Source organism: Amblyomma mixtum, chromosome 1 (assembly GCF_055824585.1).
Source record: "Amblyomma mixtum isolate Tamu chromosome 1, ASM5582458v1, whole genome shotgun sequence".
NCBI classification, from domain to species: domain Eukaryota; kingdom Metazoa; phylum Arthropoda; class Arachnida; order Ixodida; family Ixodidae; genus Amblyomma; species Amblyomma mixtum.
This window is the reverse complement of record NC_143012.1, coordinates 38,464,728-38,481,776: the sequence shown is the minus strand read 5'-3', so window position 1 is coordinate 38,481,776 and position 17,049 is coordinate 38,464,728. Positions and strand designations below refer to the sequence as shown.

The 17,049-nt window shown below is 42.8% G+C and overlaps 1 protein-coding gene across 10 annotated transcripts in view; it reads right to left on the bottom strand.

The window, feature by feature from the left end:
• Nucleotides 1–17,049, bottom strand: part of LOC149366071 (membrane metallo-endopeptidase-like 1) — a 77,366-nt gene that overhangs the window by 17,532 nt on the left and 42,785 nt on the right. For all 10 annotated transcript variants that reach the window (XM_089548118.1, XM_089548086.1, XM_089548078.1 and 7 more), the window contains 4 exons: nucleotides 11,827–11,957; nucleotides 7,783–8,008; nucleotides 5,477–5,575; nucleotides 4,691–4,768 (listed from right to left, as the gene is read on the bottom strand). In XM_089548118.1, the coding sequence (XP_089404244.1) occupies nucleotides 4,691–4,768; nucleotides 5,477–5,575; nucleotides 7,783–8,008; nucleotides 11,827–11,957 (534 nt within the window). The remainder of the gene's footprint in view (nucleotides 1–4,690; nucleotides 4,769–5,476; nucleotides 5,576–7,782; nucleotides 8,009–11,826; nucleotides 11,958–17,049) is intronic.

Below are 17,049 nucleotides of genomic sequence, written 5' to 3'. Positions count from 1 at the left end.
GACGGCAAGACCATGCAATTCTAAATTTGAAAGCCTGCTGTACTGCTCCGCATTATTCAGCTCAACCCGAAGGTGGCTAATCTCTTCCGACTGGTGTGTCACCGTGGCCGTTAGTGTAGAAACTTTCTCTTCGAGGCTTTTTTTTGCAGCATCTTGTGCTGTGTTCTGAGCGACCAGTGAGTCATAAGCCGATGACATGAACTGCACCGAATTTTGGAGGTCAGTAACCACCTGCTTCAAATTCAAGACCTCATCGATCCTGTCTTTGAGAGACAGAAGTGCATCCACCTTTCCCTGCAAGGGCAAGAGGCCAACTATGGTAGTGTTAATGCTTTCCAGCTGCCGACGCAGGGCTGTTAGCTCTTGGGCTACAGATGTGCTATCTGCAGCGACATCAGATTCCGACTGTGTTGGGACATTGTTCCCTTCCGTCTGAGACGATCTACAACCCTTGCACTTCCAACAGTCTCTTTTCGCCTGACCCATGGCCATAAATGTATTATCAGCTACACCTGAGCATGATTTGCCAAGATGATAACCGTTTCTGCATTCTGCGCAAGTCAGGTATCTGCCGTCTTTAGGAAGAACTTTTGAACACGCAGAGCAGTTTTTCCCGTCAGACATGGCCACAAGCAAACAAAAGACAAAGTGAGAACAATTATACTGCGCAAGTGACTATTTTCATAACCATACACTTCACAGGTGCAGTCGGCGGCAAACCAAGAAACACTAATACAGAGACGAAAAAAACGCTCACCTGTAATAATAATAATAATAATAATAATAATAATAATAATAATAATAATAATAATAATAATAATAATAATAATAATAATAATAATAATAATAATAATAATTTTATTTCCTGTCAGGCAATACAATACAATTCCGGGCATGCCAAAGCCATCTGTGGCTTGTTGGGCAAAACCCGGCAGCAGGCGGCAAATCTCTTTTTTTCCTACTCAGGAAAAACATTTCAAATTGACAATGCACAATGAAAAGAAAAAAACACTTCAACGAAACACAATAAAGTCATTAACAACAGGAAATGATCAAGTGGTTTGCTTTAGGTTACTTACTAAAACCGAAAAAAAAAGAAGATGATGAGAGCGTTATACCCTAAGAACACAAGAAAACAAATCTGGAGCACTTCTTCCTTTATACTGTCTTTTCCTTTAAGACAGTGTAGGTTATGAGGGCTTTCTTTATTGCCTTCTTATTCTTCAGTACCTTTATTTCATTAGGTAGACTGTTAAATATTGCGGGGACATAAAAGCAGCGCTGGCTTTCTCCGTATTTAGTTCTAGTAATTGGTAGTTCATAGGTGGAGACAGAACGGAGGTTATGACCAGATGACCGAGCAACTTTGAATTTGTTAGTCCACATATGTCTGACGGCAGCATACTGAAGAAAGACATTGTTAAATTTTGGGAAACTAAAGCTAAGAAACAAATCCTCCTTAGGCACAGAAGTGTTGTACGCTACACTTTTTAACGCACACTTTAACAAATTATTTACCCGCGTTTTCCAAAATTCCGCACAGTTAAAAAAACAGCAAATACCATATCGCAACACTGAGTAGCCTAATGAGTGAAGTATCACCCTTCTAACCGAGACAGGCGTGTATAATTTGACATTGTATAAAAGGCAAAACACACTTCTCAGCTGTTTACAAACATAAGATAGGTGAGAGCGCCAACTTAAGTCACCGTCTAGATAAATACCCATGTACTTTACCATTTCTTCATAGGGAACCGGCGAACATTGACAGGAACAGCAGTTAGAGGAATGTAGCCTTAGAGGAGCATCTAAGTTGAGAATCTTCAGAGGGCTTCTAAAACATACTAGTTGGGTCTTTGTGTTATTTATACTGATTAGGTTTGAGTCATACCAGTCTAATACGGCAGTCGCATCTTTTTGGAGCAGCTCAACACAGGCGTAATAGTCTATGTGGCGAGAAATAAGAAGTGTGTCGTCTGCATATTGGTACAGGTTAGATGAAGTAATGCTTTGTTTCAAGTCATTGACAAAAATATTGAATAACAAAGGTGATAGAATAGACCCCTGCGGAACACCACACCTAAGTTCTACGGGGGAGCTCCTCTTTTTTCCTATACAAACAAGTTGAGTACGATGACACAAGTAACTCTTCAAAAAGTCATGGAATTGACCACGGAAACCATAAATATGCAATTTTTGAAGCAGTATTTGATGGTCTATTGAATCGAATGCTTTGGACACATCTAAGAACAGACCACAGGCAACCTGATTCAGCTCAAGAGTAGAGTGCAACAGGTCCGAGACGTCTTCCAGCAGGCTCAGTGTGCCCTTTCCTGCCACAAATCCGTACTGATTGTCTGCAATCGTTTGATGTGAATCCAGGAAACTGTGCATAACTCTGGACACTTGTTTTTCTAAAATTTGCGCTAAACAAGGCAACACAGATATCGGACAATAGTTTTTAATTTCTGCCGCCGCGGTGGCTCAGTGGCTATGGTGCTCGGCTGCTGACCCAAAGGACGCGGGTTCGATCCCGGCCGCGGCGGCTGGAATTTCTTTGGAGGAGAAATTCTAGAGGCCCGTGTACTGTGCGATGTCAGTGCACGTTAAAGAACCCCAGGTGGTCGAAATTTCCGGAGCCCTCCACTACGGCGTCTCTCATAGCCTTAGTCGCTTTGGGACGTTAAACCCCATAAAAAAATAAAAAAAAAATAAAAAAAAATAAAAAAGTTTTTAATTTCTGATGAATCACCCTTTTTAGGCACAGGGATAACTCTTGCACGTTTCATAGAGTCGGGGACTTTGCCGGTCGCAATGATAGTGTATAACGTACAGAGAAGCACGTTTTTCAGGACCTCGAAATTTCTAACAATATCATCCATACGAATGCCGTCGATGCCAGCGGACTTTCTTTTTTTGAACGACTGCAAAATTTCCTGCATATCAGTTTCGCTCATTTCAGGCAGAAAAGCTGACTCAGAGACTGCGACATTACGCATGCGCGCCGATGAAGAAACACTCAGGGATTCAAGAGTAGGCACGGATGAAAAATGCAGGTTAAATCGATCTGCAAGATCCTTGCTTACAGGGCCAAAATTTCGCTCGATAATCCCTTGTGTGTCACGAGGCTTGTAACCGCGCAGTTCATTTACCAGCTGCCACGTTTTAGCAGAGTCATTTCTGGAATAAGAAAACTGCTTCTGGTACTGGTTTCTTCTTGCTAATCGAGAAAGCGCCGTGGCTCTATTTCTTGCGGCTCTAAAAGCGTTTCGCAATGCCACATTTTTCGGATATCGCCTACATCGCTGCCATAAACTATCTTTTTCATGTATCGCTTCGAGTACATCAGGATGTAACCAACTGAGGTCTTGATTGCGTCTTTTTACTTTCACCTTTCTTTTGGCGGTCTGAACAAAAGTGCCGAAACAGTCCAAAAAATCATCATACATCGCTTCACCATGCGGCTTTGACAGAAAAGAGCTCCAATCATAACCGGCCACACACTGATCCAAAACTTTTTTGTCAATAATTTCAATGCTTTCTACTTTTCGCTTATTAGAAACTTTCACCCTGGAGACAATACAACATCCGACAAAATAGTGGTCAGCAAGTTTCTGGTTGATAACAATACCCTCAACTGAAGCAACGTCATAATAATGATAATAATAATAATAATAATAATAATAATAATAATAATAATAATAATAATAATAATAATAATAATAATAATAATAATAATAATAATGTTTATTTCCACCATAACATATGATGGAGGTGGTGAGAAAAAAAGCGAGGACACTTGACTAAGTTCTCACCACCTCAGGCAGTGGCATGCAGCAAGACACATTCCGCTCTGTACATACTGCACACATGCAGCAAAAAAAATGGTTTTTAAAAAGAAATCTAAGCCTTCAGTGACCCTTGAACACCCTTGAAGAAGGAACTGAGCTGCTCCCGAAACGTTGGGATTTCTTTTAATGCGGCATTAAAAAGGACATTAAAAAGACCCAAAGGTTTTTTTAAAAAAACAAAATATAAGCAGTCAGTCACCCTTGAACACCCCTGAAGAAGGATCTGAGCTACTCCAGAAATGTTGGGATTTCTTTAAATGCGAGGGCACTACTTCACAAGCACTCCTGAAAAAAGCCGACGGGTCTCTGAATCCTCTACCTTTGACCCTTGACTATTCAGCCTTGAACCGTGTCCCTTACGGTCAAATGACTCGGATACGATGTGGATAGCGCAAGGTCACGTGGCAGGAAAGTTTAAAACAAAATGCTTTGGAGGACAATGTAAGGAAATTTCTAGGCAAGAGTGAAGCTAATTCGAAACCGAGTGCTTTCTCACGTCACACTCGTTTTAACGGCGGTAAAACTCCAGCCCTTGATTGGTTTATATACTCCTACATCATGTTCTAGCCGTCATACTGTTGTTTCTCTATTTGTGTGAACATAATTTTCGAACAGTCCTGTCCTTACGCCATCACTTATCGCACTTAATTAAAGTTGAACTAAGCCTACCAGGACAGCTGCGGCCATTACGTAATGGCTCAAGGTACTAGGCGAGGGAAAGATGGCGACTCCTATTCGTTGAAATGTGAACTAACTGCTGGAAAATTAGGCATTTCACTTGAGACACTCTCAAATGCGGTCACAGTCGGCGATATGGTGTAAATAAACCCCAAACTCACGTATTGGTAAAGTTGCTCCAGATAAGTAGTGTTGTACAGCCATTCCGGGTATCCAATTTTTCTTCCCATTTTCGCCAGCTGGAAAACGGAAAAGACAATGCATTCACGCGCTTCACAGTAAGAACTGCATGTTTTGTTGCTAAGTTTGTTGAAACTGGTTGTAGAACGTGTCGGGAAAGTAGTATGCAAACTGTAGTTTTCAGCCAACCATCTGCACGCTCTGACGCTAAAAACAGCGCAAACGGGGACGAAGCAGAGAGAGGGACACGACGTTTTTAGCCTCAGATCATGCACCAACCAGCCCAAATTTCCACCCTTTTGAAGTATCTGTATGCAGCTTTTTGCTAGCGGTGCTTTAGATGTGTCAGCAAAATTTTGAGTCAGAGGCCCCATTAGTGCTAACATGTGAGAGTGAACCTTGACTCTGCCATGATGAAAATAGTCTACAGACTTTCTATACATTCTTTATAGACTCTATTGCCTTCATATAGATTTTTACTTCTGTCTTTTGACAGTTTATAAAGTATCTATTGACAAGTCTAATAAAATTATAAGGCCATAATTGTGTAGGTAGTCTGTAGATTGCCTGTATGATTTTTATTTTCTATAGACAAGTCTATGGGACTTGTCTTCACAAAGGTTATATATTTTACTTACTAAAGTCTATGTAGAGTCAATAGACTGTCCAAATAAATTTTTGTTTGGGTTGTGTAATTAATAAAGGATGAGGAAATGTTGGACGAACAGCACTTTTCGAAATCTTGAAAAACAAGGTTTGCACAGCACCTTATCCTCTGCTGCATTTCTCGTTTCATTGTCCATCCATTTAGCCTTTTGCAATGTTTCGTTAAAGACTTCCATGAGCCGCTTGGCAAGGTCTTCGACCTGAAAGCAAAAGTGTAAATGCATCGGATGGTTGTATACTCTGCTGCTATAACTGGAAAGACGGACGTTATTCTTCATAGACGTTGTATAAATGTTTGTTGCATCTTTGTAACACAAACACGTAAGTTGCCGTTTCGACGCATGCACACTTTAACGTTTATTTTGCATGTGCCATGTTTGCAAAAGGTAACAGGTAACGGCATTTTTTTCTTCGCCATGGAGTGCAGCACGTGTCAATCAATCAATCAATCAATCAATCAATCAATCAATCAATCAATCATTCAATCAATCAATCAATCAATCAATCAATCAATCAATCAATCAATCAATCAATCAATCAATCAATCAATCAATCAATCAATCAATCAATTCAGTTCGGATGCAAAAAGGGGATGGCGAGAAAAAAGCAGCTGCTTCACGGGCCTCACCACCCCAGAAGTCAGCAGCACGCACAAGGCAAAAATAGAACAAAAACCAAAAGTCGCTGGAGGAATTCCTACAAATATAATTGCGTTTGGATGAGCCCTATTTACAGTAACACACGCAATCACATAATCGAACATGTTTCACGTAATTTGCAGCAATAGGTTCTGAAAAAATAAAAGCTATAACAGAGAGCGGCACAGTACAAGTTGGCATGCGCACATCTCCGATAACAATAGCGTAGATTGCTGTACAAATTTCTTGCGGATGGCAGTCAGGGACATATTAGTTAGTTGATCATGTAATGAGGTATTTAGAAAACTGAGTACAGTAGAGGTTAACATAGAAAACCCGGTGTTTGTTTTACACTTAAGTAACACAAAGTAATTTTGTCTCCTGATGTCATATGATGAGTGGGGATATGTAAAAGGTACAATTTGGGAAAGAAATGTAAGCTTTTGTCGTGTTTTTTTTATAAAGACACCTGTTAATCTCTAAATGTGTGTGAAGTAAGCAGAACTTGTGTCTTGATCTTTTTAGACGTTTTTGTCTTAAAGAGTGTCTTAATCGTTCCACTGTACAGCTGATAAGCAAACCCATTCCTTTGTTAGTTTTGTAAAAGACGGTGCATTTGCACGGGTAATATAAAGACTTCACTCTTTGATAGTCATTCCACTATACCCAAAATTCTGGACAAAAGTATCTTCAGCGGAAAACCGTTTATGAACGCAATTTGCTCATATAATGCTAGATTTCACTATAACAACAAATATATCGGCCGATCACCCGGCGGCAGGCTTGCATTTTTTTTCCATTAACGTTTTTACTCATACTTTTAACTGCGCGAAAAAACACGGACACAAGGTTGAAGGCACGACACGAGAGCAGTGTCTACCTTCTACCTTGTGTCCGTGTTTTTTTGCGCAGTTGAAAGTATGAATCCCCACCAACTCGCCCAGTTTTCCGTCCTTATTAACGTTTTTACTGTCGTAAAAAGCGGTCTCCATTGGTTTTTTGCGGCAGCCTTAACTCTTCGATGCGATCGATGGAAACACTTTAAAAGAAATATTTTCCTGGATATCAGAATAATGGACCATTACATTAAACATTTCCATAGATATATCTTATAATTTTCCAAGTTTCAAAATTTTGGACCGAGAATGATGGGCATGACTGTTATTAGGAGGGTCAGCAACTATGTTTTGTTAATTCTTGGCGTAGGTGGTAACTAAATTTTCCATTACCAAGCTCAAACATCTCCCCCCCCCCCCCCCTTCGTATCTCTCTTCTAGACCTCGTAGTTACTAGGGATTCATAAAAGGAAGAGACTTCCACTCTGCCAACATTCTTCCTCCCCAGGAAGCTGGTAATACATGACCCGCTGCCATGGGAAATTATTTCTGTTGGCGCCACAATTTATTAATCCGAAAGCATTAGATGTCTAGGTAGCGTCATCAAAATTTGTCCGCAAGATTGTAAAGTGCAGTAAAGATAAATGTGCAAAAGTTTGATTGTGTTAGATAGTGTGTAATGAGGTTTTGCTGTAAGAAAAATTTGGTTCATGAGTAGAGATTAGTTAATTAATTACATGTGAAAATTACACTTGGATGTGGGAATAGCCACGGTCGTCGATATAGCACATGGACCTCAGAATAGCCACAGAAATTGATATAGGATGTGGACGTTGCTCCAATGCGAGTAGCCGCAGTGATGTCCAAATTTTTTCTCCTTAGATTTGAATGTGTTAACAACTAATTGTGCGAGGAACTAGCATTCGAGGTTACCTCTTCTTTTGCTTCTTTGCTGAACTTGTGCTGTACGTAGAGATGACCGACAATCTCAGGCATCATGTTGTTGACAGTACCAACGCACTTTTCCCACCGCGGACTGTCGGCGACCACCCCAGAAATTGCTTGCGAGAGCTCGAAGGAAGCATTTCGATATTGTTCAGATGCTTGCGCTGCCCATGCCTTCATGACTTGCAGGCCAGCGTAGTTGTACAACGTCTTTCTGGAAAGAAAATTTGAGGCAGGCCGCTACGTTTAGGGCAGAGAATAATTCAAGCATCAATGTAGGGCACAAAGGCGTTTCTCTAGGCGGAGCTCGAGGTGCCGGAGGCTCGTCTTCTTCGGCACATCCAAATGAATGCAGTTATCACCCCGTCTCGCCTCTTTCTCTATCGCTATCGATCGGACCCTTCCCGTCCCAACTGCCCCAGTATCTATGCGGACCTGGCCAATTGCCTCTTCTATTGTCCGGCTACTCAGCAGTCGGCTTCCTATCCCCACCTTCTTTATCCATCACCACCTGGCTCGACTGGCTTGGCGCTGAAGGGGAAGAAGAACAGCGACTTCTGGTCGCCCAGGTGGTCGACATGCTCGGCCTGTAAATTATGGCCGAATGAAGGTTTTGTACTACTACTACTAGGGCACAAACATTTCAAGCTTTATATTTAGGGTAGCGTTCAAACGACAGGGCATATTACTGTGTGTGAGGTGTACTGATTATTTTGTTTTAATGCGAAAGATGGTACAGAAAATCACAGCGATGACAAGTAAAATAGGCTGATGTCATAAACTGGCCGTGTGACGCACACAGCAATCCCAGCACTGCCATTTCAATCATATACATGTTTGTTCGGCTGTACGAGGGGGTACCCAAAAGAAACCGGACTAATGTTTTGAATCGGCACAGCTTCCGTGGTACCGCGTTTTGCCGCTAGGAGCGCATAGAACGAACATTTCAGAGTCAGTAAGCCGAGTGCCGTCGCTGAAGGAGGTCAGACTAGTTTAGGCAGAGTTTTAGAGTGATGACTGCTTTGTGAGTGTCGTTTTTGCAATGGCTGATTTTCGTGAACAGCGCCGGTGAAATTCTGATTCTCGGAAAAAGTGGAACGGAAACTCTTGAAATATTCAGAAATGCGTTCAAGGACGATGCTATGGGGACAACTCAAGTGTTCCTGAATTAAATCCTGAATCAAAGCAACAGTCATGCCAATGGAAAACTTCAAATTCACCTCGCCTCAAGAAAGCTCGTCAGGCGAAACCAAGCCTCAAAACAATGCTGATTTGTTTTTTCGACGTGAGAGGAGTCGTCTATTCAGAATTTGTTCCGCAGGGTCAGACAGTTAACCAGGCTTTCTACTTGGATGTTTTGAAAAGATTCAGCAACAGTGTTCGGTGGAAGCGGCCTGATTTGTGGCAGACGGGCGACTGGTTTTTCCACCATGGCAATGCCCCTGCTCACACAGCCCTGTCTCTACGACAAATCCGGACCAAAAATGGCATGACCTCTGTTCCTCAACCATCATACTCACCCGACCTTGCCCCGTGCTACTTTCTTTGTTTCGTAGAATGAAAAGACAGGTGAATGGAAAGCGTTTCGCTGAGGTTGCTGAGGTGAAGAAAAAAACGACGGAAGGACTGTCAAGCATCACAAAAGATGAATTTAAACAATGTCTTGAAAAATGGAATGAAAGATTCGACAAACGTATCATTGTAAGTGGAGAGTACTTTGAAGGATATTGAAGGTCTGTGCTGAAAATGTGAACAAATAAGTTCAAACAAAAATAAGTCCGGTTTCTTTTGGGTACCCCCTCGTATATACCTCCCACTGGCCGATCCCAATGTGGCGCCAGTTTTCCCGACTGCATTTGCACCAAATTTGTGAGCAGCCGTTTGTCATACAGCGTTCCGGGAGGTGTCATACGGTTCTTGTGGCATATAGCGAACATGTGCTATAGTCGATTTGGACGTCAGCTTGCGACAGGGATTCGAACCGGTGACATACGCACCTTAAACTGTATGTGTAACAAGTGAAGGCGGGCTAGTTGGTGGTTGACAATGGAGTGCATATTGCAACCGCGCAAAACGACGCAGGACGAAGAGAGGAAAGCACAGGACAAGACGCGGAACTTCAACTAAAGTTTACTACAGGAAAACCGCGTTTATACAGGAAACGTAATCACACCTGATAAACAGCCGAAACCATCAAATAACACAGGCACGTGGGCGCGTATGGCACAAGTTAGCATCTGGATAGTTTAACTCTTTCTTAGATAAAGATACTGAAGTGGAGCTGATGCACTGGTCATTTTCTTTTTTTATGCAGTAGGCTTCGAAGATTTCCCTGCTAAGGTGGGTCGTGAATTTTTTTATAACAATTGTGTCGCGGAACCTGGGTGTGCAATTACTACAATGACGACAATGTTTTGCCAGTTCCCCGCCCCCCGCCAATGATTCAACAGCGGCGCGATGCTCCTGAAGTCTGACATTCAGGCATCGTCCAGTTTGCCCTATGTAGCAATTCCCACATGTGAGGGGTATTTTGCACACCACCCCCGTTTTGCAGGGAACGAACCTGTCTACGTGCTTAGTGCGGCACTCGTTCTTTTTTCCCTTCCCTGCGACATATTGCACATGCCCGAAAGCTTTTTGGGCGCCGTGAAGACCACCGGGACATCACATTTCATGGCCACTTTTTTGAGGCGATGGGAGTCTTGTGGAAGTATGGCATTGCCACGGGTCTCCGGCTTTGCGGTTCTTCACTTGGGCTTTGCTTCGGTGGGCAACGAGCTTCCTTGGCAAGGGCTTCTATCACCGAGGTGACCACCTCGAGGTGACCAGAGATGGTCACCTCGGTGATAGAAGCCCTTGCCAAGGAAGCTCGTTGCCCACCGAAGCAAAGCCCAAGTGAAGAACCGCAACGCCGGAGACCCGTGGCAATGCCATACTTCCACAAGACTCCCATCGCCTCAAAAAAGTGGCCATGAAATGTGATGTCCCGGTGGTCTTCATGACGCCCAAAAAGCTTTCGGGCATGTGCAATATGCTGCAGGGAAGGGAAAAAAAAGAACGAGTGCCGCACTAAGCACGTAGACAGGTTCGTTCCCTGCAAAACGGGGGTGGTGTACAAAATACCCCTCACATGTGGGAATTGCTACATAGGGCAAACTGGACGATGCCTGAATGTCAGACTTCAGGAGCATCGCGCCGCTGTTGAATCATTGGCGGGGGGCGGGGAACTGGCAAAACATTGTCGCCATTGTAGTAATTGCACACCCAGGTTCCGCGACACAATTGTTATAAAGAAATTGACGACCCAGCTTAGCAGGGAAATCTTCGAAGCCTACTGCATAAAAAAAGAAAATGACCGGTGCATCAGCTCCACTTCAGTATCTTTATCTAAGAAAGAGTTAAACTATCTAGATGGTAACTTGTGCCATACGTGCCCACGTGCCTGTGTTATTTGATAGTTTCGGCTGTTTATCAGGTGTGATTACGGTTCCTGTATAAATGTGGTTTTCTTGTAGTAAACTTTAGTTGAAGTTCCGCGTCTTGTCCTGTGCTTTCCTTTCTTCGTCCTGCGTCGTTTTGCGCGGTTGCAATATGCACTCCATTAAACTGTATGCCTTTCGGTTCTATGCGCCATCGGCGCCATGAGGCTCAGAAGTCGTGCAGGTTAGATGTGGAGGATTTTCTGTTGCTGACTGTCGTAGCAGGTTCTCATGTAATATGTGACGGGAACGGATAGCCATGGTTACTCAAATATCTCTTGAATTCAATAAAGGGCGCGTGTAAACTCGAGATGGCCAGCCATCTCGAGTTACACATGAATTAGGATTTTCTAATCACATTTTTTTTAAGTGGTAAGAATTGTTTCGAATACTCTCTCGATGTTATAATAAAACACTTCTGCAGCTTCTCGAGTTTATAATCTTGTGACATCATGTCAGGCGCAGATTCCAGGTAATCAATGCACTTAGAAAAAATTCTTCCCTCTTAAAATTGTCGAAAAAAAGTTAAAAAGTTAATTTTTTTCATACTTACCTGTCGGCACCGTCAAGAAAATCATTTAGTCTTTGATAGTAGTTCAGTGCGTACAATTCAACTGTCTCGCTCTCATTTAGAGTAATATTTGCTTTCGAAAATTCCTTCGTCAGTGAAGTGAGAAGTGGCACCTGTCGAAATAATGAAAATAAACGGGGAATTCTTAAGATTTCAGCCGCCAGAGGCAATGCACTGGTGGCAAGAAAGCGTCTTCGCATGCTGCATAAGTTTCCGGGACAGGCGTGCTAAGGCGGGAGGTTGCAGAGCTTTATGTGCTGAAAGTGCAATGGAGGCTAGTTTTCTATGAAATGAGATGAACATGAAACTGATTGCACAGCTGAGAACAAACATGAGGAGTACGCGAGCTTTGAATTCTCACTTCTCAAGAGTTGTCTCTGTTGGTCACTTTTACGACTCTGTCATTGGTATACTCTTGCGAGGCGCGAGTTGTTTGTTCGGGAAAGGTCGCGATCTGGAACGCGCAGTTCTATTACGCTCGCAACTGAACGCGATGACGCATGCTGCATACCTATAGAATGTCCCCTGTGATAATCAAATGGAGATCAGGCGGTAGCGACGTACATTTCGATCGTTGATGACTGCCAAGTATGAGTCCCCGTCCCTACCGCCGCAATCTTTTGTGGCCACAAGTTCACACACAAAAGAAGAGAACAGTGTGGTCCTGATGGCATCGTGTACGCTGCCGGGTGTTTCGTAGCGGGCGTTCCTCCAGCAAAATTCCTACCGACACCCCATTGCCGCCGCTCGAACTATAGGGTGTTTCACATAAGTTCACCCAAGCTGAGGGAAACCGGTGACATATTGTTTTTCGTCATCTGCCGCTCCTCATAGCATTTTTAAAATTTCGCTTAATGAGTTAATTAGCTAATGCTGATTATGCAAAATGTTTAATGTTCACTTTGGTCAAGTACGTTTCGGTAAGTTTTTCGGTAAGAAACTACCGATCCAGTTTTTCATGCGAACGTATCTTCTACGTGGTGCATTTTTCCCAGTCCAGGAAATATATATATATATATATATATATATATATGAGAGAAGCCAACCGCCAGAGAAACCCAGGGAAACTGGGGATTTTTAATTAATTTATTTATTTGGTGCTGTTGTTCGATTTTAGAATATGTTATCGCTTAATGCTAATTGATTAGAAAAGCAGAAGAAAAAACAACCACATGCCGCCGGTGAGACCCGAACCCACGACCTCCGAATGTGTGTATATATATATGTACACACACACACACACACACACACACACACACACACACACACACACACACACACACACACACACACACACACACACACACACACACACACACACACACACACACACACACACACACACACACACACACACACACACACACACACACATATATATATATATATATATATATATATATATAAGATAAAGTCACCAGAAATTGAAAAACATAAGATTTAATTCAGGACGTTTCGGCTGTTCGGCTGGAGGACCAGCCTTTTTCGAGTGCATAACAGTATTTGAAACAAGCAGCTTTTATAGCATCCGCGAAGTACAAAAAAAAGTGTAAAACACAAATGCAAACAGTGGTGAGGGGAGAGGTTAAAAAAAGAAACAAGAAAGAAAAAAAGAAAAAAGTTGGTTACAACTAGAAAAGGCGGCTGGTGTTCGGAAGGAGGTAACGACAGAAAAGTCGATGACAAGCGCGAACCTCTACAACGCACAGCTGCCACAGGGTAGTGACAAAAAAAAACTTTACTGCACAAGACTGCGGCGCCTGGCAGCTGCACAGCGAGAATTCAACATTTCAGGAGAAAGTTCTAGGCATGGGGATCCGCAGGAATGTCAAAGAAACACCTCCGATAACAAAAAAAAGAAAAGAAGAAAAACGCTACTACACAAGAATATGAAAAATCCCACTCAGAGAAGGGTTGTGGCAGCACAACACGATACAAGATAGGTCATTAGAAAAAACTCAAGTTTCTAATGAATCCTTACACAACCACTCAAAACACAAAAAAAGGAGAATCCTTACACTACCACTCAACAAAAGAAAAAGATGAAAGGCTAACAACAAACAGATACACACAGCACCAGAAACGAACTGCAGTCAGTGGCAAGTACAATGAGCCGTGTTAAGACAAATGTAATTCTTCACTGCGCGTGAGCGCACGCAGAAGAGAAATGCGTGACAATGCAATACAAGGCATGACAATACAATACAAAAATACTTAAAAACAAAAAAAAACAATATATAGAAAAGGGGGAAAAACACTAAATACGTGGCAATGCATGTGACATGAAAAAAAAGAACAAAGAAATGCTTGCTATGCTTTCTGACGCCCGTTCTGTCAGTCTCTGCCGTCAACATGTGTTGGATAATTATTTGGTACTCTAGGGGTGTAAGCATGACAGCCGGCCTACTGGTTCGTTGATGCCGCTTGAGAATGTGATAAATTTGTGAATCAGGTATGATTCACAGCTCTCACGCTCATAATGCGTTTTGAACCCCGATTGAAGTACAACAGCCTTAAAGTTATCGAATGGATGCCCAAGGTTGTTTATGTGTTTTGAAAGTGGGAGATTTGGCTGCGTCCGTACATGTGATCTGTGATTGTTGATGCGAATTCTGAACGGTGTAACTGTTTGTCCCACGTACTGAGCTTTACAGGTGCCACATTCCAGGAGGTAGACAACATTAGCGCTGTCACATGAGAAGTTGCCTTTTATCTGGAATGAGAAGGATGACGCTGTGATTTTGGCGCTAGTAGTTGTTTCCATCATCAAACAGAGTTTACACTTAGGTTTATTGCATGGCGAAGATCCTCTGAAGCTACGGTTCCCGATTGTAGATGATGTTATGATATCACGGATGTTCCTTGCACGCCTATACACGACGCGTGGGGGAGCAGGGATGACTTCTTCCATCCTTTCACTCTGTAGAAGGATGTTGTGGTGTTTCTTAAGAATTGCATTAACATTGGGGATTGACGCCGAATGTGTAAGGACAAGATTGACTTCAGAGTTCGGGCGTGGCTGCTTCTTGCTATTTATGAGTTCGCGCCGGTCATGATTTGAATCTTTCTTGATTGAATCGTCGATAACTTACAATGGGTGTTTCTGTCGTGCTAGGTCTGCCCGGAGTTGCTCGCAGTTTGATTCAAAGTCGCCATCTTTAGAGCAAATCCTCCAGAAACGTAGGGAGCGACTGTAAGCGATGGAGGTTTTACAATGTCGGGTGTGACGGCTCTGGAAGTGTAAGTACTGATGTCGGTCCGTGGGTTTTCTGTAAACTGTTGTCTCAAGTTTGTTTCCCCTGATAGTCACCTGGACATCAAGAAAATTCAAAGGGCCTTAACTTCTGCCCCACCAGCGGCCCATTTAATGAATTTCAGCTTTATAAATATATAGAAAATTTCTCCCGGAACCTTACACGTAGAGAATACTACTACGATCGCCCCCAGAAATCTGATCCTGGTCCAAAACTTCCATCTAGCACCCATTGGACACCACCTCCGCAGCACGATAAGTGTCTGGATCTATATATAAAGGCGGTGCAAAGAGATATCCTTGCGGAATTTCAAAAACGACGCTCTTATTGCCCTAATCTTACAATGTCGGAACGCAACGCATTGCAGGCTCTCGGCAGCCGATCTGACATTGTAATAAAATCAGCGGATAAAAGTGTAGCCACCGTAGTTATGAATCAAAAGGACTACCTTGATGAAGCCCAAAGGCAACTCAGCGAATCCTTATTTTACAAGGCTTTCCCTATTGACCCCACGCCAGAGTACAACAAGAAGGTTTCAGAATATATTCTAGGTCTCGCAAAAAAGAAGCTAATTGATGACAGGATCGCACAAGCCCTAATTCTGTTACATTCAAGTCCAGGACGCTTTTATCTTCTTCCAAAGATTCATAAAGAAAACAATCCAGGAAGACCAATCGTCTCTGGCATTGGAACTGTTACCGAAAACATCTGGAGTTTTGTCGACAGCCTCATCAGAGATATCCTTCCCTTATAGCCCTCCAATGTTAAGGACACCACCCATTTTTTGAGCGAAACTCTTTACTTAGTAATTCCAAATGATTCCCTTCTGGTAACCCTGGACGTCGCTTCATTATACACCAACTTACCGCATGCTGATGGCATCAAAGCAGTCGTCTCTGCTTATGAGCGCTTAGAATCCAAACAACCGGTTGCCGCCAACACGCTTGCAGCGCTTTTAAAACTTATACTCGAGTTAAATAACTGAGTTTAATGGCCAGCACTACGTACGAATAAGCGGAACATCAATGGGAACAAACATTGGACCAAATTACGCTAATATATTCATGGCCGCACTTGAGACAGAATTCCTCAATAGTTCTCCATACAAACCGATATTTTACAGAAGGTTCAAAGATGACATATTCATGATCTGGTCAAATGTTTAGGGAATCCCCGAAGGTGGAGTAGATTTGTAATAAGGGAGTAATTATTCATTGGCATCCACCCGAGCGCAGCCACACGGCTACAAAGGAAAGCTAGTCATGATCTGGACACACGGGGAGGAAAAACTAACGAAGTTTATTTCCAACTTCAACGACGCTCACACTAGCATCTCGTTTTCATCTTCATATTCAGCTTCGTCATTGAATTTTCTTGGTGTCCAGGTGACTATCACGGGAAACAAACTTGAGACAACAGTTTACAGAAAACCTACGGACTGACATCAGTACTTACACTTCCAGAGCCGTCACACCCGACATTGTAAAACCTCCATCGCTTACAGTCAGTCCCTACGTTTCCGGAGGATTTGCTCTAAAGATGGCGACTTTGAATCAAAATGTGAGCAACTCCGGGCAGACCTAGCACGACAGAAACACCCATTGTAAGTTATCGACGATTCAATCAAGAAAGCTTCAAGGCATGACCGGCGCGAACTCATAAATGGCAAGAAGCAGCCACGCCCGAACTCTGAAGTCAATCTTGTCCTTACACATTCGGCGTCAATCCCCAATGTTAATGCAATTCTTAAGAAACACCACAACATCCTTCTACAGAGTGAAAGGATGAGAGAAGTCATCCCTGCTCCCCCACGCGTCGTGTATAGGCGTGCAAGGAACATCCGTGATACCATAACATCATCTACAATCGGGAACCGTAGCTTCAGAGGATCTGCGCCATGCAATAAACCTAAGTGTAAACTCTGTCCGATGATGGAAACAACTACTAGCGC